The 23,273-nt window shown below is 34.0% G+C and overlaps 1 protein-coding gene across 3 annotated transcripts in view; it reads left to right on the forward strand.

Annotated features, from left to right (window-relative positions):
- ANAPC4 (anaphase promoting complex subunit 4) overlaps positions 1-23,273 on the forward strand; it is a 40,286-nt gene that overhangs the window by 9,878 nt on the left and 7,135 nt on the right. For all 3 annotated transcript variants that reach the window (XR_004230233.1, XM_003773339.3, XM_012552309.3), the window contains exons 4-25: positions 792-866; positions 1,005-1,031; positions 1,121-1,165; positions 2,325-2,409; positions 3,242-3,352; positions 4,099-4,182; positions 4,840-4,926; positions 5,470-5,534; positions 6,129-6,171; positions 6,559-6,635; positions 7,306-7,406; positions 7,490-7,541; positions 9,199-9,254; positions 11,958-12,004; positions 15,713-15,769; positions 16,156-16,212; positions 16,666-16,759; positions 18,935-19,032; positions 20,417-20,478; positions 20,558-20,596; positions 20,696-20,797; positions 22,306-22,380. Coding sequence is in view for 2 of the 3 variants with exons in the window: in XM_003773339.3 (XP_003773387.1) it covers positions 792-866; positions 1,005-1,031; positions 1,121-1,165; positions 2,325-2,409; positions 3,242-3,352; positions 4,099-4,182; positions 4,840-4,926; positions 5,470-5,534; positions 6,129-6,171; positions 6,559-6,635; positions 7,306-7,406; positions 7,490-7,541; positions 9,199-9,254; positions 11,958-12,004; positions 15,713-15,769; positions 16,156-16,212; positions 16,666-16,759; positions 18,935-19,032; positions 20,417-20,478; positions 20,558-20,596; positions 20,696-20,797; positions 22,306-22,380 (1,539 nt within the window). In the remaining variant the exon portion in view is untranslated. The remainder of the gene's footprint in view (positions 1-791; positions 867-1,004; positions 1,032-1,120; positions 1,166-2,324; positions 2,410-3,241; positions 3,353-4,098; positions 4,183-4,839; positions 4,927-5,469; positions 5,535-6,128; positions 6,172-6,558; positions 6,636-7,305; positions 7,407-7,489; positions 7,542-9,198; positions 9,255-11,957; positions 12,005-15,712; positions 15,770-16,155; positions 16,213-16,665; positions 16,760-18,934; positions 19,033-20,416; positions 20,479-20,557; positions 20,597-20,695; positions 20,798-22,305; positions 22,381-23,273) is intronic.

The raw sequence follows: 23,273 nt of genomic DNA on the forward strand, positions 1-23,273 counted from the left end.
TGATGATTTATATACAAATTTATGAATAGTATGCTGAGCATCCAAAGGCTTTCAGGGCTACTTTTGTGTTAAATGTGGAACTGTTAAGTCAAGACTTTAGAATGGAGATTTGAGTATAAACCACAGAACTGACCATAAGCTAGCATAATTATAGCAGTGTTCTTCAAAGCAAATCTTGATACTTAAGAGTGGTGACATGAATTCTTGGATGAGTGTTTAGAGTTCCTGAACTATATTCCTTTATAGCAATTTTGTGACCTTAGAGAAGTCATTTATTCCTATTTTTAAATTTATAAAATGTGTACATTTGTCCTTTGCAAGACTAAAGTTGTTTGTGAATAAGGAAAACTCTTAATATGTTTTTTGTTATTAGTAAATTATCTCTTCCTCTGGAAGTGCTATATGTTTGTTGTAAAACTTGTTGCCTAACCTTACTTATTTTACCTAAATCTTTGTGTTGATTTTGCCCAAATCAATCTTAAAGTGATTTTTTTTTTCATAATGTAAATAGTAGCTATAGCTGTTTAGAGATTGGATAAAATTTTATTTTTACTTTATAGCATTTATTTTGAACTAAGTATTCAAAAAAAATTACATGTTTCTCAATGAAAAAAAGACATGAATATTTTATTCTTAATTTATAATGAATATAATAACAAAATTTTTATTTTAAATATAAGACCTGACTACTGTTTAGTTTGTGTATTTCTCTTTGAAAGATTAAAATATTTTCAAATTGTAAAAGAAAGTCATATCTTTAGTGTTTTAGACCATTCTTTTTGTTTCTCTAGTGTTTTAACATCTTTTTATAATGCTGAGGATGAGTCAAATCTCCTTCTGCCTAAACTACCTGCCTTGCCAAAAAAGTGAGTATCAAAGCTGGAAAGCTTTTTAACTAGTTGTAATTTTTTATTAATTTGAAATTTGTTATTAACTATGTTATGAAAATATCTTTAGTTATTTCATTTAAAATATTAATTTTCTTAATTTGTATTCTTATTCAGCTATAGCACCACTGCCAAAATTTTTAGGTAAGAAAGATTCTGTGGTATTTTTTCAAGTAAGAGAATTATTGTTTAGTATAAAATCTGAATTATAATAATTATTTTTCATATTTTAGTGAAGAAAAGTCAGATGAAATTATGAAGCTCTTGGGTGATGTCAGGTAAGTTTTTGTATAAGAATTTGTAGTGGCAAATATGTTTTTTTTTTTTAATAAAGCTTTTTATTTTCAAAATATATGCATAGATAGTTTACAGAACCTTGTGTTCCAAATTTTTTTCTCCCTCCCTTCCCCTTACCACCTTCCCTAGACAGCAAATAATTCAATATCAAATATGGGTGTCTTATATTTAAAAACACTTAATTTGAAGAGGAAGTTTTAAATGGATAATTTTATGTGTTAGTATTAATTAGCTTTTTTGGTATAATTTCTTTGAACACATTACACATTCTTTTAATATCTGTCATTTAACTTGATGTTATAGGCCATAGCCTTTCATTTTGTCAGTTTTAAAAATAGTTTTAAAAGACTGATAGCATCCCTTTCCTGTTTTCTTCAAAAGAAGAAATTGTAATGGAGTAAAGAATTCTTAAATGAAATTTTATCTTTGAATCCTAGGGATTGCATTGCAGTTTTAAATCTTTAGGCCCCATCAAATATACTTACTGTTGAGATGGAGACGTATGGTACATAAAGAGAAGAACTAGGGACATAGCATGGACAAATCAGTAAACCTTTTCTTTCTTTCTTTATTTTCCTTTACAAGGATAGAAAAGAAAACTTTCATCTTAGGTATAACTTTGCACAGCTTGATAGGACATCATAAAATTTAACTTCTTCAGTCAGCCTTTCTAAGCTTCTGTTTTTTTATCTTTAAAAACCAGGGATAATAATAGTTAACCTTGTGAGCTTGTTGTGAGAATCCAGAGCCCTAATGTGTGCAGAGTGCTTTGTAAATCTTAGACTAGAAATGTCCGGTGTCATCTTAGTAAAGCTGTGATGATACTGGCCATAGATAAGAAGAAGCACTGTATTGGGACTTTAATGATAATTCTTATTATCTGCCTACAACCTGTTATCTTCCAGGTAGCAGGCTTTGCTCATTTGCACAGTTGAATTTTTATACTGCTTTGGAAAAGATTAGGCATGGTTAGCTGAATTTGACCAACAAATCAGGAGACTTGTTTTGCTTTATCAATTTCCACTGCAGGAGAGCCTTAATATGTAGATTATATAGGAGAAGTCATTTAGAGCTGAGTTTTAGAACTTGATTATTTCTATTGTTGATTGGTCCTCAGCTTGTTGCCTTACTTTTAATTAGGCTTAATGCTCTTGTCCTTGGAGGAAACTCTGAGTTCATTGAGATCTATGCTTATGGAATGTACAAAATTGCCACCGTTACAGGGGTGAGTTTTCCTTTTATATTTTCTTTTTAAATATAGCAGCTAATTGGTTTGTGAGAGAAGATTCAAACATTAACTATTGTAATTTTCAGTGATTGAAATAACTTTTTCTTAAATGCTGAATGTGTATTTTTTTTCTGAAAGGAGTGATGAATATTTTCTTATGATCTTAGAAATTAATTAAATTTGGAAGTTAGAGATTTCAGCCATAATTCATACAAAAGTAAAAGTAAGAGACATAATAGTCATAACAAACAGGAACTATTAGTTGCTAATGGAATTGAAGACTAAAAAAAAATGATTGATGTGCTTGTAGTCTCATTATAACCTCACTTTTGTTTATTTATTTATTAACAGTATATGGAGAATAAAAGCTAGAATTGGTGGCTAAAATACAGCTAAGCTAAATTAGTTACAACTAGTTTTCTTTCTCTCCCCAGCAGCAGAGCTAAATGCTTAGTGCTGAACTTGTTCCCTCCTAAATTCTACCCTCCCCCTGTACCTCCCGGGGAGAGGGAGAAGAATTTCTGCTGCTGAACTCTTTAGTTGTGGAAACTGACTTCTTAGGTAACCCAAGGGAAGAAGGGAGAGAAGAAGGCCTGAATGAAGGCTCTAAATGTGCAGGTTGGTTTGACCGCAATGCCCATGGCCGAAGGCAGGCAAGATCCTGATCCATGGAGATTTCTGTTGCATGAGCTGTCAGGTTTTCTAGGTTTTACATAGGTTTTTGCCTTATATATTATACACAAAGGTAAAGTTGCACATTAATATTAAAAACGTTATTTGAGTGAAATGAACAAATAAAATTTATGACTGGAATCTTTTCCCTTCTCAGGTTTCTGGTTCGTGTCTCGGCTTATGCTTATCAAGTGACTTGAAATCATTATCAGTTATTACAGAGACAGGAGATTCTACCAGTATTATGTCAGAAATTTCATATTTTCAGGTGAGTAAAATTGAGCTTCAGAGCAATGTGAAATACAGTCTATTTCTTGTAGACATGTTATTCTTATCTAGTGATTTCAGTGGCTGAGAACCATTTTGATGATCTATAGCTTAATAATATTAAGGGCTGAGAGTTAGAGAGCTCTTTAAGACCTGCAAAGTTCTTCACATATATTCCCATTTCTGAGCTTTACATGACTGAGATAAGTACCACTGGTATTATTATCTCCATTGAGATAGCTCGGGGCTCCTAGAGAAATGACTTGCCCATAGTCACGTAGTAAATAGAATTTGTTCACACGTATTTTGTCTAAGACAGAATCAGAATCCAGAATTTCTTCTTTGGCAATAAAACTCACCTATATCCAAAATCCCATAAATGCATAATATAGCAAGTAATCCAGTATAGGTTAAACATGTGCAATTCTAATATACATATGACCACAATTAGCATGCTGCGCAAAAACAGTCAAATCAAAAAGGGAAAAAATGAGAAAGGAAGCAAAATGCAAGCAAACCACAATAAAAAAGGTGAAAATCCTATGTTGTGATCCACATTCAGTTCCCACAGTACTCTTTCTGGGCCATAAGGCTTTCTCCACCACAAGACTATTGGAACTGTCCTGATTCCTCTTGCTGTTGAAAAGAGTCACACTTGGATACATCTCTTGGTGATGATTTTGCTGTAAATAAGGTAAAAAGTAAGACTCTGGTTTTCACTGCAATTTCGTCTGTTGTGCTTTACAGCTCGATACTAGCCTGTTGTCTACTTACTTACCTGAAGTGACTCGGATGGCCAGAAAGTTTACTCACATTTCAACCCTTTTGCAGGTATTTATTTAAAACTTGTTTTATGTGCAACACTAAAGTGATTGATTTCTTCAGTTCCTTATATGCCAAGGGCATAAACTTTCACTTCTTGACATTCATTAACACTGGGATAGCTTATGTTAGGATCACTTTGTATCAATGTATGGAATGGAAATTTTATTGATACTTTCTAAGAAATAAAAAAGTAAACATTTTTGATGACAGTTCAAATATTACTTTAAAAATTTTTAAAGTTTAATTTGGAAAACATTTTAGAGGAAAACATTGTAAACTATACAGTTTCTAAATAACAGTGCATTTTTAAAGGGCAGTGTGTAATCTAAAATTCGGTTTCAAAACTGAAGATTTATATAGGCCTCCATGATTTGACCAAACACTCATTTTGCCAATTAGTATAATGTGAAATATGCTTGTGGAAAATTTTAAATGGGGAATTTTAGTAGAAGAAGAAAAAAGAGTCTTCTTCTTCGAAATATATCTTGATACTAACTACTATTATTTATGTTTTCATTTTTTTTCTGTGATGCTTAGATCTAAATTCATTAAAAGATAAATTTCAGATTATCATGAGTCAGATCATAATAAGTATACAAATTTGTAATTGACATTTCAGGATATAATATTTTATTGCTTTTTTTTTTTCATTTTCATTTATAGTATATAAGGTTATCGTTGACATGCATGTGTGAGGCTTGGGAAGAAATATTGATGCAAATGGATTCTCGTCTCACCAAATTTGTACAGGTAGTATTATTGAAGCCTCTGATTGAAAAGTTAGAAATGCATTAAGTTCCTTAGTTACTTTTAGCTCATGCCTCAGGAATTTAAGAAAACACATAAATGGAGCCCTGTTACCTTGAGAATAATAAAATGTTCAGTTTGATTTAACTTCTCAATAATTTTTAAAACAGGGGAATAGTTTATTCCACAAAATGTCATTGATGCTTTCCATTTTGACTTAATTATATGAAATGGTTGGCTTACTTGTTGTGAGAATGATGTGGTCACCAGAGGAAAGCTGGTTGAGAGGATTATTGGACAGGGATTTTGATGACAGGAGAGGTAAGCATATGGAATAAGAAAACAGCTAGCAATTAGCTATATAATAGCTAATTCTCTTATTAGTTATTGATAGTCTAGTGACAAATGTAAAGAAGAATTTTTAGGGAAGATTTAATGAAGAATATAAGAACTGTATTCTTTTTCTGAATAAACATGTTTGCAATTCTAAATATTTCATATCTTGGTAAAATAAGAATAATAATCACCGTAATATTTGTCCCCTAGGAAAAGAACACAGCAACCTCAGTGCAGGATGAATTCATGCAGCTGCTCTTATGGGGGAAAGCAAGGTAAGAGGATACTTTGTAGTTTATATATTAAATATGTACTATTCCTTTAAAAAAAATAGAGCTTTACAAGAAATCATTGTACATGGCAACAGCAAGATTACATGATGATCAATTCTGATGGACGTGGCTCTTTTCAACAATGAGGGGATTCAGGCCAGTTCCAATGGTCTTGTGATGGAGAGCACCATCTGCACCCAGAGAGAGGACTGTAGAAATTGAGTGTGGATTACAACATACTATTTTCACTCTTTGTTGTTGTTTGCTTGCATTTTTTTTCTCATTTTTTTCCTTTTTGATCCAATTTTTCTTGTGCAACATGATAATTGTGGAAATTTGTATAGAAGAATCATACATGTTTAACATATATTGGATTACTTGTCAAGTAGGAAAGGGAGTGGGGAGAAGGGAGGGAAAAAATTTTGAACACAAGGTTTTGCAAGGGTGAATGTTAAAAGTTATCCATATATATGTTTTGAAAATAAAAAGCTTTAATAAAAAGCAACAAAAAAGAAACAATTACAAAGCTTAAAAAAAAGATTTATTAAATAGAGAAAAATTATTAACATGCTGTGTTTTTTTTTTTTTTAATTTTAGCCTTGAACTTCAGTCCCTCTTAATGAACCAGTTAACAGTAAAGGTATAGTTAATAATATGTGTATTACAAATGTATATGTGTTTGGAACTGGCTATGGATTTCAAAGAATGAGGTTGGATCTGTACTTTCGGTGGTATAGGGAACTCCCAGATGAGGAGGTCCCTTTCTGCCACTGTTGTCAGCAGTTTGCATGCAGAATCTCAGTGTTTTCTGGAACCTGAGTGTTTTTATGGTTTGCCAAAGGTCACAGAAGCAGTTTAAATATCAGAAATGGGACTTGAACCCAGCTCTTCTGGGCTTTAAGGCCAGCACTTTAGCCATTATGCCATGCTCCCTCTTGTGAATCTAACACACATTTCTACTTGCTTCCTTTGAATTGGCATAAAATCCCTTAGATGCATGCTGATTTATTTCTCTTTTAAAAATTAGGGCTTGAAAAAACTTGGCCAGTCGATAGAGTCATCATACTCCAGTATACAGAAATTGGTCATAAGTCACTTGCAGAGGTATGATTATCTGGAATACTTTAACATTGTAGCTATTGAAATGAACTTAACTAGAATCTTGTAGTGATTTATCTCCTAATGACTGTCCCTTACCATGATTCTAAACTTTTATACCTTTTTTTGATCATTGAATGCAATGATCATTGAATTGCATTGAATCCTAAGAGTAGGATTTAAAGAGCAAATGACTGAGTCTATCCATCACCTCCATACTGTTTTCTCTATCACTTGTAAATTGACTTTTTTTTTTCCTCACCTGTTTTTAATAGATTTAGAAATGGGATTGTTATTGTGCCTTGAGGAAGTGAAATAAATCAGGAAGTAATACTCAGTTTAAGATTTAAACCGTGGTGAAAACCTACACATGATCTTAGTGGTTTCAGGCCTTTTAGTTTTAGATTTAAATATAATAAGATTGTTTTATAATATCTGGATAAGCTATTGTAATGTAATTTGAATTGCATTTTAATTTCATCCCTCAGGAAAAATGAGAACAGAATGATAAATTCAAGTTCTTAGGGGTAGCTTAGAAAATAAAACCCAAATTAAACTTATTGTTAGCTTCTAGTCTGAAAAACTGTAAATTTTTAGGCTATATGTTTAGTACCCATTATGATGGTGGGTAATGATGGGAAAAACTGAGAAATTCTCTTTTCTTCTACTTTGGTAGTGGCTCTGAGGCCTTATTATACCATTTGAGTGAATTGAAAGGAATGGCTTCTTGGAAACAAAAATATGAACCTCTTGGACTAGATGCCACTGGAATTGAAGGTAATTGATTTATTTCTCAATAGATTACATTAAGATTGTTTTTGTTTACAAGTAAACATCTTGTCTTTTTTATTTTTTCATAGATGCTATTACTTCTGTAGGTTCTTTCATATTAAAGGCAAATGAACTTCTTCAGTAAGTATCATAAATGTACGAAGTTTTTTGTTTTTGTTTTTCTTCCTAATTAAAAAAAACTTGAATAATAAGATCCCAATCTAATTTTTTGAAGAGAAAAAAATTAGAAAGCCAAAAGAAAAAGATGTTTTTCCCAAAAAATAGAACGATCTTCTTTTATTTTAACAGCCTAAGTGCAAATACATTTCTTGTCAGTAAATATTAAGTGAAGATAATTTTGCCAATTTCTACATTTTAAATCTTCTTTTCCTAAGATAATTACAGTTGACTATTCATTCCATTTTACAGATAGAACAATTGAGGCAATAAAAGTTAAATGGTCTAAAGTCACTTAGCCAAAGCTGCTAATGCCCTTGCCTGTACTCAAGTAATTGGGATATAATACGTAGTGGAAGAGGAAGGGATGCAATGTAACTTTAAATATTGATTAAATATATTAAATATAAAGTCGAAAAGAAATTTGGCATAGCTGTTGAATGTAAACTCAAAATAGGTTAGTGGTGTGTTGTAGCTGAAAAAGTAACTAATGTAGAGTTGAGTCTCACTGATTTGTTTGCTAATTATCTCCATGTGAGTATAGTGGTGGTGTGGTGTAGAGTATAAAATGTTGGGCTCAGTCTGCAAGACCTGGATTAAAATCCTTGTGTTGCTTCTTAAATGTGTGATCATGAGCAAGACATTTCACTTTTGTACATCAAGCAAGTTCCCTGTGGGTTAGGTTATGCAGCCTGTAACATCACTTCCAGTTCTTAGGCTGTGCTGGTTTACTCTGACGTTCCTGAACTTCATAGAAGTGAGAAGAATTTCTTTTTCTTTGAAATAGTAGTGATGTGGTCATGTTGGTCCTAAAATCAGTCACCTAATAAGTTCTTACTATATACAATAAGGTCAGTGATAGCAACCTAATCTCCCTAGGAGTGTTATTTGATTTTTTATTTGCAAAGGACTTTCAGATTTGGAGAAGATAAGTGCAGTGCAAGTGTCGTATCTTTTATGTTGAATAATGATCCTAACATTTGTAAGCTTAAATGACTCATATCCAGAAAGGGATTTAAGCAAAATGAAAATTGCTTTACAGAACTTATTTGGAGTTAAATCTGTAGATAACAGGGAAATTCACTTTTTGAAATCCTGTTTTAGCACTTGTGAAAGATCAGAAATTACATTCTAAAAATAGCATCCTTTGAGACCACAGAAATTGCCACACTAGAAATTCCACAATAATGATTTTCTCTTGGTGTTGATGTTTTTTATTTTACTGACCAGTGAGCATATTTTTGGGATGTGAGGATAATGCTGAAAACAGTTTTTCTGGTTTTCTTTTATTTGCAAAGTCAAAAAAGGATTTCACACTTTACTGAATGTTTGGAAAGAACTTTATTTTTATGGCAAGGTTTCTTAGAATCCGAATTTGATTTATTTGCCTTGAGGTTAAAATGAAAGTGAATTTTCTCTTTTGGAGTAATTTCTGGATTTGTTAGGTTGATGAATTTTGTCTTTAAAGCCCTACTTGTTGTGTAAAGATGAAATATGGCTGTGAGAATTATGCACATTAATTTTTCGTCTTAAATATTCTATCTCACTTTAAGTAAAAAATAAGTGGAACCAACTACCCAAAATAAATTCATTACTAACCCTTTCTATTTTATTTGTTTAGAGTTATAGATAGTAGTATGAAAAACTTCAAAGCATTTTTCCGGTGGCTGTATGTAGGTAAGATTATCTATTTCTTTCTGCTTGTTTTAATTCAGTTCTTAATAAATAGGGGTAATAAATTAATTCTAGAGTTATTCTATTAAAATAAGTTACTTGTATTTTTTTTGACAACTCCTCTGTATAATTCAAAGTTACATTTTTTAAAAAATCTCTCATGCAACACTTCCTGTTATCAAAAGTTCAAACCACAAAGAATACACACATATTTATTCATGACATAATTTCATATATTTATGTAGATCCATGTGCAAATAATACATATGCTCATGTCATCTCTTGTATTGTCACCTTGAGTTTTAAAAGCAATTCGAATTTTTTAGGTATGGTTGTCTTGTTTCCATTTTCTCTGCCAGGGAAAACAATATTTAGACAGAAATCAACAGGACATAAATGGCTACTAGAGAGATGCTACTCAAGAAAAGTAGCTGCCAGCTGCCCTGTGTGAGCTGGTCACCAGAGCCAGAAGGACTCTCTCCTGGAATACTGACAATTGGGAGTTATTGCTATTTGGGGGATCAGGGAGAACAGAGATGTGCTATGGGATCAGAGAAGGAGGAATTTGTTTGAATTTTCTAAAGAGGAAAGAGAATGAAACCTGAAAACCAGACCAATGAGTGTGACTTGGAGTCTGGTCAGCCGTGATCTCAGAAAGCCTCCAGAATGACTGTGAGACAGGTCAGGGGAAGGCTGCAGGGGCCTGAACCTTAGCTGATAGAGTCAGCACGTTGAGAGGCAAGAGCTGGGACAGAGATTCAGTAACAGAATCTGGGGGATTCGGAACCAGGGAGCCACCTTGCATTTGTTCTCTGGAGTCCCCTTGTCTGTGGCGTAAGTGATGCCTTTATCTGCCTCCTAGGAGAGATTAGTAGCTGTGGAGAAGTGGTTGATCTAGGGAGAAGATAGCTTGTGGTATGGGAGAATTGTCTAAAGTCTTTCATCCTTTCGAGGACTGGGCTGGCAGTGGGCAGAAGTTGTGAAGAAGTGAATGGAGGCTTGCTGTTAGGGAAGAATGGGCCCCTTAGGATGAGCTGGGGGGCAAAGCAAAGGCTGCAGGTTACTGCTTGTCACGGGATTGGCCTCTGAGTCCTTCCGGTTCTGAGATTCTGGGCATATTAACTGTTTGCTGTGATAATCCTGAAAAGGAAACTGAATAACCTTATAGATAGTAATTTTCTGAACAGTCATTTCTGATGAAGCCCCAAGCCCACAGCAAAAGCGTTTAGGGCGTTTATCTGATAGTCCTTTGGCTCCATGTCTGAAGCCTCTTGGTTGGCTCCCACTTATCCTTGAAGGGAACACACTCTCTTAAGGCGATGTCTGTGCCACAAATAATCCTTTACAATGTAGACAGCTTTGCATTTATGTGTCATTTTAGTTTCTCAACAGCCCTGGGAGGTGGAGGCTGTTACTGTCCACACTTCATATGTGAGGAGGCTTAGGTCAGTGAAGTGATGTGCCCATGTTACTAACCATGATGGAAAGCTAGAGGGCCTTTATCAGAATTTCTGTGTAATATATAATAATGGATGTTAATGATAACACTGGAAATTCTGCTGTGATAGTGGTACTTTGTTATTATCCCTCTTTTATAAGTGAGGAAACTAAGGCAGATAAGACTTAAGTGCCTGGCCCAGGGTACATAGCTGGCAAGCATCTGAGGCAGGACTCTCACTCAGATTTTCCTGGTGCCAAAGTCAACCCTATGCTACTTTATAGACCAGTTTCTGATGAATCTTCATCATCATAGTTTTCTATGGGGAAGAAACGTGGATCCTTGTTCAGTTTCTGCCACAAATTTGTAGTGTGGGCTTGTCAGTTTTCTAATCTGTGAAGTGAGGAAATTGAATAAGATTATTTCTTAAGCCCCATCCAACACTTAAAAACTTTTTTTTTTAATAGTAACTTTTTATTGACAGAACCCATGCCAGGGTAATTTTTTTACAACATTATCCCTTGCACTCACTTCTGTTCCATTTTTCCCTCCCACCCTCCACCCCCTCCCCTAGATGGCAAGCAGTCCTATATATGTTGAATATGTCATAAACACTTAAAAACTTAATAATTATTTGTATTCATCATTGTGTTGGGCATTGCACAGAATATTTTTCCCAAGATAATATTTAAAAGTAGATATAAAGAGTCGGTGACATATGTAACTCTTAAAATATTAGCCTCATTTAAGTGAAGCATTTATATATAATTAGCAGGGAAAATGTTTTGTTTTGTTAGGGGAAATGTTTTTGATGAAAAATTTGAAAAAATTAACTGTCTTACAAGGAACAAAGGTTTAAGGGGAAAATGTGATATTTAAATTAAACTTCTCTCTAACTAAAAGGGAGAAGCTGTTGTAAAAATAGGCACTTGCATCTCCATAGTAGAAGCTAACATTTATATAGCACTTTGAGACTAATAAAGCTCTTCACATATGTTATTTCATTTGAACAAAGAAATATATAGAATTCTGAATGAAAAAATAGATGAAAAGTCAATGAGGTTTGATTGAATGGAATAAAAGAATTTCACAGAAAAAAAATGGTATATCCTAATTTAGAGTGTCTGGTGCTAGAAGGAAATAATTTTTCCTAAGACATAAATACAGGATACTATGTGCTAAAAGTACTATTTTGAAAGAAGAAATTTTTTCTTACTAAAGTTTTTGTAGTTTTCATTGAAAGATAATTTTAACTTTTATCTTCCCAGCAATGCTGAGAATGTCAGAAGACCATGTGCTTCCAGAACTGAACAAGGTAGTGTATTTTCCTAATGCAGGTAATTTCTAATATTTAGAAAGTTTAACTACCCTGGCAATTCAAGCAATGTTACATAGTTAATCTAAAAATTCAGTAAATTTCAAATATTTATTTTATAGCAGATACTGTATAGGTTATTAAAACTTTTTCTGAAAAGAAATTCCTGCAAGATTTATATTCTGCCCCAACAGAGATTTAAGATTGATATGATTTCTCAAACTGTGTAACTCCTATTAGCAAAATGTATTATAATAATCATTGAATTGTACTTTAGTCATTCAAAGGATCCAGTAGTACTTATCTTCCATGGTGCTGATCATAACCCATTCAGGCTTTTTTAATCTCATGCATTTCTTATTCTTGTTCTTCTGTGTGAGTTCTTGGAGAGGATTTAGCCTGCCACCTTGGAGGCTCTTCAGCAGTTGTAGCACTTGAGATGTCTGTCTGTTACCCCGTCCTTTGACTATCTGACTGAACCTTTCTTTTTTCTGACCATACATTTTCTGAATGATAATTATTATTTTTTTTTTTTTTTTTGGCTGAAGCATTTGGGATTAAGCAAGTTGTCCGGAATACACAGTCAGGATGTGTTAAGTGTCTGAGGCTAGATTTGAACTCAGGTCCTCCTGACTTCAGGGCTGGTACTCTATCCATTGTGCCACCTAGCTGCCCTTCTGAATGATATCTTTAACACTATTTTTTGCATATAAGTTCCCAATGGCAAGATGGCTACAGCCTGCATACATCTCTATTATCCTTTGGGTCACCAGCAGTTTTGATTCTTTAGAAATTGTATAATTCTACTGCCATAGCCATGTAGTATCGCTGGAAGATTGTGAGTATTTTTTTAAATTGCTTATTGTCTTGGGGAGTTGTTTGCTTAGCTTTTCATAGTTTTCCACATATGATCCAGTTTAGTTTTTTTTCCTCCCATTCTGTGCCCATTCACTGTTCTCTGTAATACTTACCTAAGATACATGTACTGTTAGGATAATCAGTGGGCTGCCTCTCTAGATTTCGCCATGATCTTGGTCAATAGGCCTTTTCAATCATTTGGTTTTCTCTTTGTGGATTGTTCAGAGTAGTTGTAGATCCTGTTGAGGAAGCTTGAGTTAATGCAATCAGCACAATGTCATTTGGAGAATATCCTGATTTCTAGGGAATACCTGTACCATTTGGACTCATGGATACCCTGTGACATTGGTGGATACTTTTGATGAGCAAATATCTCCTGTTTTGTACCTTATTTGATATTAATAATCAGAGAAACTCTAAATAAGGTTATTTCTTTTGGTGTTTTTTAGTAAATTTTATGTCATCTTAACATATGCATAGGATACATTTCATTGGAAGAGAACATTTAAATCTACATTTTGATCTACTGAATTTGTTTTTATAATCAACAAACAGGGGCATCTTATAATTTCCATAATTTTTAATCAGTTATATCAATGAAGCTATAGTCTGCTGTTGAAAATTTTGTAAAAATTTGACTGTTCCCATCTCATTTTCCTCAAATGTATTTTTCATCCTTATGTAGATCATTCTCATAAAGCTTAAAAATGAAACTTAAACAAAGGACATTGGCCTATTTTGAACAGTTAAAAGATTTTCCCAGGTGCATGGCAGGTGTGTGCAGAAGCTCTCATCCAGAGGACATGCAGTGATGATTACATCAGGGTCTTCTGCTTTTATGTTCTAGAACATCAAATAAAAGTGAGAAGTTTTTTCTTTCCCCTTCTCCTTTTAATATTAAGATTTACATGGGGGAAAAATAAGTGAAAAATAGTCATTTGGGTCAGTAAAAATAATAATAATTGTAGTAGTGACTGATGGTAATAGTTCTTGATGCTCTCTTGGTCACCTATTTTTGGTAATAAACCCATTTGTGTTCCTTCTAATCATTTGGCATCTCCCACTCCTTTAGTGGGGACGATGCAAATGATACTCCCTAGATTGGGAGTGAGAGAATCTGAATCTGAATCCAAATCCCAGTGTAGCCACTCGCTGCCTGTGTGACAGTGGGCACAGGCCCTCTCTGTGTCTCAGCTTTCTCATCTGCAAAATAGTAGATAGGGACTGTTGATCTCTCTTCATTGAATGAAAAGTACATCAGAACCTAGGTTTTAACTATAGCACCATTTATCTTTAAGGAAGAGCAAGCAGAGAAAATGTGGCAAGCTGGAATTGAAACCAGCCAGGTGCTCTGACCTCCCAGATCCTCTGGTTCTAAATTTGTGAAATCTGGACTGTGTGACAGTCAGCACAGACTCCAGTTCAACTGCTTGGTTTCTGCTGTGCAGTTTCTGCTTAGTGGTGCCATACAATGGAGGCTATTATGTTCAAGTCTAAATGTCATTCTGCTGTTGTCATTATGGCAGTTCTGGCATACCTAAACCCTTTTGTGTTTCTTGGTGTTCTTCCTGTTTGCCTGTAAAAGTTCCTGATAGTCTGTCTTGGGTGGAGCTCATGCTAAATTTTCTGTAGACTAATTTTCCCTTTTACAACCTTTCTTTTTTCCTTTTTCAGGGAATATACCTATAATCTTGTATTATCTTCCTCTTTTAATTTTTTCAAATAAGTTTATATTCTAAATTCATATTTCCTTTGTGTATCATATTTTTCAGCTCAGAAAAGAGATTATATATTTGCTGGTTGAGGCATTTTCTTGACTCTTCCACCAAGTTGTTGCAATTGCCTAGACTATAGTAGAAAATAAAAATAATCCATGTCAGTTTCTTTTTTCCTTTTCAGTTTTTAATTCTCAGGTCAGGTTAGAATGTTTTTGACTTCTTATCTTTATCCTTTTAATTTGGTTATGATTTTGACCTTTGCTCTGGTGAATCAGTGATCTCACTATACACAGAACAAGAGTCTTAGAGTCTTTATGGTCTTCATTTTATTTTTTTAAAGTCTATTTTCCTTTGTAGCTTCTCTTGGTGATATAGAGATTAAATAATTGATGAAACATTTAAATGGCTTAGCAGATTGTGACAGACTATCCTTCCCCTTGGTATCTTAAAAAATAGTGACTAAGATGGGTTAGATCTTGTCTAGCCTGGAGCCAGATGGACTAAATCAGCCTTAATTGAGTAAGATCAATCTTCCTAATGCTCTACACTCTGTATATCATTTGTAGGATTATTTTCAGTCTGAGTAATCAATCAGTCAATGAGCATTTATTAAATACTTATTCTACTCCATATGGGTTACCAGTTTGTTCTATTCCTTGTACTTTAGAAAACCTTATAACTTTAGAGAACCCCAGTTGGATTGAAGTAGGTGACCCAGTCACAATTGTATCATGGCCTCTAAAAGGATGAAACCAGAATCAAGCGGTTTTGAAAATAGGATGGGAAAGATGGCATCTGAGAAAGCAGTAATGCTGGAAAGAATAGTTCTGTACTATTTTTGGAGTAAGACTGGCTCACTCTTGATACTGAGAACTCCCTTTGGAGACTCTTAAGGATATAAGGAATTTAAAAGCTATTTGCTTGATTGAGTCAATAAATAAATAGGCTTTTCATTAATTGTATGAGCTTTAAATGCTAGAGCTTAGTCTGAAAAAACTAATTTATATAAATTTCTGTATCGTTTATTGTCAGAATAGTACTTTGTTGTTTTAACATTTCTGTTTTTTAAGGAAGTTTCCTTTTGAATAGATGTTTTATTCTTAACATTTTGTTCCTTTTCTTTTTTTGGCAGATGACTCAAAAAGATATCTCATTTGTTGCTGATTTTCTTACGGAGCATTTCAATGAGGTAGGAACCAATATTGTTTAGAATATTGTCTTCTGAGAACCAAAGTGGTGGCCCTGTTTAATTATAAAGATGTAATAACATTTATTCTAATTTAATGAAAGTCTGTGTCAAAGTAAATAAATAAAAATAAAAGCCTGTATCAAGTTTAAAATAACTGAAAAATTGACATCATCACAGATCCATTTAACTATTGAGTAAAATCAATAGACAGTAATGCTTGTTTATCACATATCTCACCTTTAAATGAGTTGATTTGAGCTATATTTGGTCTCATATTATATAATGGAAAATGTACATGCTTTATTATAAAACTATGACTGATGATTTATTTTTTTAAGTAAATGAGATCAATGTGTTGAATCGTATAATATGTTTGTTTTCTCTAGGCTCCAGAGCTTTATAATCGAAAAGGAAAGTACTTCAATGTAGAAAGAGTTGGTCAGGTAAAAGGTTTTTATTGAACTTGGCTATCATGCTGTTTTTCTAGCAATCTGTAAAAATTTTTATGGTAGTATTAGTTTAATAAATCTGTTATTGAGAGGTAGCAGTATGCTAGATTTCACAATAGACAATGATCATTTACAAACACTTGTTAAAACAATTATATAACTGATAACATGATTAAAATGTATTTCCTAGAAATAGAGCATTTCACATTTAAATTTTTAGTCTCTTTTTATAGAAACTTTAGTTTATAATACTTTATTTTTACTTAATAATTTTATATATGCTATGTTGATCATCTGATTTTATATGGTTAATGGCAATAAATCACTTCTAAATTTAAAAGTGAGTTGAATAATCCTCTATATATAATAACAAAATAGAAGTGCTTCCTATTCTTTGACACAGTTTTTTGTTTTCTTGAGTTTAAGTTCTAAATAATTTGTTTCTAGTATTTGAAAGATGAAGATGATGATCTTGTGTCACCACCTAATATTGAGGGAAACCAGTGGTATGATTTTCTTCAGAATAGCACTCACCTTAAAGGTATTTAATAATACTATTAGTACAATAAATTGACTTTGGTCACATTTTAAAACTACATAAATCTACTTAAATAAAAGCAAGTATTTAATGAGTGTTTTTTATAGCCCTGTCCAAGCTCTTTTGAAGCCAGTAACTGCTTTTGTGTTCATTTCAGTTGTATGAAGAAACAGAGAAAGTAGAAATCAAAAAAGAGATCTGTGGCTGGATAGCATCATTAAATTGCACATATCTCTCAATTAGTAGGCATTAATTAAAGGCCTTTTATGTTCCAGACACCGTGCCAAGCCCAGGGGGTACAAATACAAAGAATGAAAGAAAGAGCTTACTTGAAAACTGACATCACAGGTCCATTTCATTACTAGATAAATCAGTAAATAGTAATGCCAGTTTACCACATATCCGACCTTCAAATAAGCTAATTTGAGTTGTATTTTGTAACTCATGTTCTACAATAGAAAATCCATATGCTGTATTGTATTCTATTAGGGGTGTCAGCAAATGTGTTTTTTTTTTTTTTGTTGTTTTGTTTTGTTTTTTGTTTTTTTTTTGCACGCGCTTGTCCAAGCCACAGATTGGCTATGGCTGGTGGGAGGTGGTGAGGGGTGGAGAATAACTCCTTGGTTTGAGTCTGAGAGGCCTGGGAGATTGAATTGCCCTGCTCCATAATAGGGAGAGGAGGAGGTGAGAAAGGTTATGGGGAAAAGATAATGAGTTCTCTTTTGGTTGAGTTTAAAAAGTCTAGGGGACATCCAGTTTGAGATGTTTGAAAGAAAGTGAGAGAGACAAGATTAGAGTTTAGCAGAGGGATGGGACACGTAGACTGGGAAATCATCAACATGGAGGTGGTCATTAAATCCATGGGATTTCACCAGGTAGTATAGAGGGAGAAGAGAAAGGGACCCACCATGGAAACCTGAGGCCGACCTGCTTTCACAGGACATAGTATGAAGGGGGATGCAGCAAAGGATACTGAGATGCATGGTGAGCTGGTAAAGGTTACCCGGGAGCTATTGGACAGCAGAATCTTCTAGAGCAGCATCATGAAAGCACAAAGGGGAAAGATTTTTGTGGGGGTCAAGGTGGCCAACAGTATGAAGTGTAACACACTGAGAAAAGATTATCAGAACTCCTCGGCACCTTTGGACAGAGTGGCTGCAGTGAGTCATGAGATCAGAGGCCAGATGGCAAAGGGTTGAGGTGTGAGAGCAAAAGATGTGGAGGCGGAGAAGCTGCAGCTTTTTCTAGGAGTTTGACTAAGCATGAGAGGTGGGGAGGTCCAGGGTGAGGGGATGCTATGAGCTAAGGAAGCTGTATTTTCTAGACAGATTTGATTGTTTATTCCCAGTTCCTAGTGTTACACTAGAGGAATGTTGCTTGACTCTGCTTTGTTATCCTCCACACTAACTGGCATTCTTGGGAGTAAATCTAGAATTCTTTCCCATTCAATAAACATTCAAGATACCACTAGAAAAACTAAAAAAAAATAATAATAATAATGATAAAATCCCTGCTCTTAATAGTCTAGTAGATTAGAAGAAATAGCAGGATGTATCCAGATGAGTAACTTTTTAAACTACAAGATTGTCACAATTTTTTTCTTAACATAAGACTTTTGAAAAGTGCAGTGATTCACTATGTATGTGTTGAAAGGTAGTATAGCATGTTAGATAAGAGTGTGCCTCTGAGAAAACTAATTGAGAGTGTCTGGAAAGTGACTTCCCTTCTCAGTGCTTGGGGCACTTTTCTAACCAAAGCACAGAGAAGATGTCTATTTTGGGAGAGAGTGTTTCTTCACATAGCAGTTCCCTGTATCAATGAAATCAGAGAGCCAGTCCATGTCTCTGTGTATCATAGCACTTAGGTTTTGTATGTTAAGGTAGTATTCCACACAGTTGAATTTTCCAGTTTATAGATGCTCTCCTGACAAAACTTAAAAACAAATTTAACCAGAATTTATGGAATTCTTTTTAAAATGTGGTCAATCAAATGTACTGAATAAGCAATTAAGTACTTTTTGAGTGATTGAATATAATTAGTGTGTGTGAGATATATTGAAATGCCCAAATTGAATTCTGTAATGATAGTAGGAATGTTGATTGTGTCAACTAGATAGTTAATAGACTACTTAAATTTTTGAATCTTTTTGTATATTAAATCATAATTTTTTATTTACAGAAAGTCCTTTGCTGTTTCCCTATTATCCTGAAAAGTCGTTGCATTTTGTGAAAAGACAGATGGAGGGCATTATCGATCGTTGTTTACAAAAACCAGCAGTAAGTTTTAGATAAAATTCAAAATAGATTGGACCAGATCGTGGAAGACTTTGAATTTCAGGAAGAGTTTTAATTTTATTTGAAGCACTTATGATTCTTAAGCAAGAAAATTGACCTATGTGTTAGAAATATTCTTTTGACAGTGTCAGGAAGCATGAATGTCTGTATATCTTACTTATATAAATGATTGATCATTATTGTGGACATTTTTTTAAAATGGATAAAAAAATGTAGGATGGAGAAAGCCTTAAAAGCATTGGAATATTTTAGTTACTGAACAAATTAATCATGAACAGTAATAGCATAAAGAGATTTGATTAGTATCGTTTGAGTTGTAGATTTTGTTTAAAGGGCTGCCTAATGGATGATAGAAGGTTAGAAGAGGCAGTTTTCTTCCATGTCCTATTCCTCTGCTACATTCATTAAAATTACCAGAGAAGAGGCGTGGTCCGGAGAAGTAGTGGGGTGATGATGTTTATTGGGAAAAGGGCTGGATTTGGGGTCAGAAGATTCTGGCCTGCCTCCATGGTCCTCACTCTTGTTTGCTCTGTAGCAGTGGACAGAGAAGCCACATCCCATGAGCCTCCCTCCAACTCAGTATATGTCCTTTAAGCATCTTGGGCTCGGGCTAAGAACTAGAGAGAGAAGAAAGACAATCGAATCTTTGGAAACTTGATATCAAGTCAAGTGGAAAAGATATGTCTTTAAATGGCCTCACTATAACAAGTTAGAATATAATTTAAGTGCTTAGGAGAGTTTCTGCCAACTATTGAAGGAGGAACAAATCACTTTGAGATGACAAGTGCCAAGAAAGCTTCATGAAAGGAGTAGGATGCAGCTGGTCCTACAATTCTGTGGGCTGGAGATGAAGGGGATCCCATGCAAATGCTTTTGTAGGCTGGGTGCCACAGATTAATAAATAGTGTGGAGCCTGCTTAGACTGAAATGGTCTAAAGCATAGTCAGAAAGGTAGATTCAGCCATGTTGTAGCAATAGTCCTTAAATGGCTGTCCTTGAAGTTGATATTCTGTTGAGTCAACAGTAGGAAACTTGTAAACTTTAGGACAAGGGAGTAACACTGTGCTGCGTTAGAGAAGAGGGAGATTGAAAACTGGAAGATCACATGAAAAGTTAAAGAAGTTCTGAAGAAAGATGGTAAATATGGTCAATGTTTTATTTTGCAGACTTCATGAGAGTATTTATTATGAGGCAAGTATTTTTTAAAGTACTTATTAATAGAACTCTTATTATCAGTTAATTTTATACAGCAACTGGATTGTAAACATTAACCACTTTTTATTGTTTGATTTGTTTTTCATAGAACATTTCTGTTTGTCTCAAGAAACATGTTCTATTCAATTTTAAAATATTTTCATTTTTATAGAATGTTATTGGAAAATCAGTGAATCAAGCTGTCTGTATTCCCTTATACAAAGCTACTCGAAGGTAATTTTCTCTACATTTTCACTGTGTAATTCTGTAGCAAATTCGAGATTTGCTGACTTGTTTTTTTCTTTTCTTTCAGCGAGGATTCTACCCCTCGATTGTTCCAACTGCCCTTCCTGTGAGTCTATCCATTTCATCTTTGACACCTTTTCAAAGCAAAAGTTACTGAATCCCAGATATAAACTTATTTTACTTTAACTTGTTTTTTTTTTCCCAGCTGGAATGACAAATCTTCAAACCTACATTATGTACTCTTTACTATGTCAGATAGTTCAGCTTCTAGAATTTACATTTTGAGGAGACACACTGACATCTCGAGGTTAGTATTACATTAAAATGAAAGAATAATGACTGATATGCACGACCTCATTCCTTATGCAGACAGTTTTTCTCCTTGCCCCTTTATATTCTTAATTGAAGATAGATTTTGCTACTAATTAACTGCGTTGCCTTGAATAACTTACTTTGTCTTTTTAGGTCTTAGATTTCTCATCTGTAAAAGGAAGGGTCTAGACTAGATAGTCTCCAGTTCTGTGATTTTTTTTTTTTTTTTATTGTATTGGAAAGTGCTTGGAATCTGTCCATTAAGTGTAGCCTCTACTGTAGTAAGAGGAAGCAAAACAAGCCTCAGATCAATGAATGTTACTTTTTTTTTTTTCCTGATCTCCATGAGCAACAGAATTGGTTACTTGTTCCTTTCAGGGAGAGAGCTTAGATCCTATGATCATTGAATGGCCTTCGTTTCATGAAGGAGAGGACTGGGAGTTCAGTTCTTGAATGGGTTAGGTGTCTTAGCCATCATCACAAACCAGTTAGTAGACAGAGCTCAGGTGTCCTTAGGATATCTAGTTCTCTTTTTGCTATAGTACAAGTCACTTCACTTTCAGACTGGTGAGCAAAGAAGCCTCACACTCTGCTCTCCCACTGATAATGGCTTTTTTGGTTTTTCTGAGGCCAGTTAGTGAGCTCAAAAAGCAGCGATTCCAGGTACTCGCAGTTCCTTTGAAAAATGGGGGGTTTATCAGTTCTGATGGATCAGGCCATCCTCAGCAACGAGATCAACCAAATCATTTCTAATGGAGCAGTAATGAACTGAACTAGCTATGCCCAGAAAAAGAACTCTGGGAGATGACTAAAAACCATTACATTGAATTCCCAATCCCTATATTTATGCACACATGCATTTTTGATTTCCTTCACAAGCTAATTGTACAATAATTCAGAGTCTGATTCTTTTTGTACAGCAAAATAATGTTTTGGTCATGTATACTTATTGTGTATCTAAGTTATATTTTAATATATTTAACATCTACTGGTCATCCTGACATCGAGGGGAGTGGGGGGGGGGGGGGGGTAAGAGGTGAAAAATTGGAACAAGAGGTTTGGCAGTTGTTAATCCTGTAAAGTTACCCATGTATATATCCTGTAAATAAAAGGCTATTAAATAAAAAATTAAAAAAAAAAAAAAAAGAAAAAGAAAAATGGGGGGTTTATGCCTGAGTTCTAAGGAAATCTCATGAAGTTAAGATAAACCTGATAAGAAAAGGGAAAAAAAGAAAGTTGCTGGATATCCTTCTTAATTTACTCATGACATAATATTCTTAGAAGTTATAAAATATTGATGGTAGCCTCTATTTTTCCTGATGCTTTAATCCAACTAATATGTTTTCTGCAGGGAGAACTAAACTTATATTTCTTTAGGGTAGACTGTATAATGTAAGTAATGTACTGAATCTTCCAATCAGGTCCTTGGAAAAAACCTTTAAATTATTGAATTATCCAGATTGACCCACAGAACATATTATCTTTTTTCTTCCTTTCTCCAAGGTCTGTCAGTAATGGACTACTTGCTGTTGAATTTGGAAATTTCTTGAATACAGCAAATGAAAGCTTCGAAAATAGGTATATTTTGAGCTTTGTCTAGAGAACACACAATTAATGAATAGTAATTTAGTGTCCTTGGGGTGTATTTTACTCTTGAATATCAATGTTTTACCTATATCTCAATTAAGTAAAATGGAATTTAAGGACTGTCAAGCATGATAATGTTGCTAGTATCTACTATGATGAAAAAAATTTCTTTACATTTTTTTAGTACATGGAAGAATAATCTGTAGTTGAGTTAATTATGGGACGATAACATGTTTCATAAAGATAGGGATAGGGATGAAAGCTTTGATTTCATTGATGTAAGAAACTTTCTGATGGAGACAATTTTAGCAGTGTAGGTTCGTGTTTTTTTGTTTTTTTTTTAACTTAATCTTAGGGAATTGGCCGGGTACTGAGACTTAAATCTTCCAAATTCTGAGGCTGGCTGTCTATATTGTCCATGCTGCTCTCAAAATACTTGAAAAGGTGTGTGGTAATTAGGACACTTAAAATTTGGGCCAAGGTGGCAGTTCTGCTCTGGGGATTTAAGAGACAGTATGGGTTTCAAAAGTTCTGATTCTGGCTATACCAGATTAACTGTGTATCCAATTCAAGATATTCTGTAGACATTATATTATGTACATAATTTCAATGAAAAATAACTCATCTTCCAGAGTCAGCTAGTAGAGTAGAAAAACTAAATATGGAATTCTTAAAAAAAAAAAATTCGCTTGTCCATCCTTAACAAAAGGAAGCAAAGCCTTTTGATTTATGTATTTTTCTACATGAAATCTCACTTTTACCTCCCTGTCCAGCAGTTTGAGTGAAACTGAATTTTCTTTAAACCTAGGAATCACCTTGATGCCACTCAGCTCAGTTTACCATAAAGGAATACCTAACACTGAGTCCTCTGGGACTTTCAGCAG

The sequence above is a fragment of the Sarcophilus harrisii genome, chromosome 6, assembly GCF_902635505.1.
Source record: "Sarcophilus harrisii chromosome 6, mSarHar1.11, whole genome shotgun sequence".
Lineage (NCBI taxonomy): Eukaryota > Metazoa > Chordata > Mammalia > Dasyuromorphia > Dasyuridae > Sarcophilus > Sarcophilus harrisii.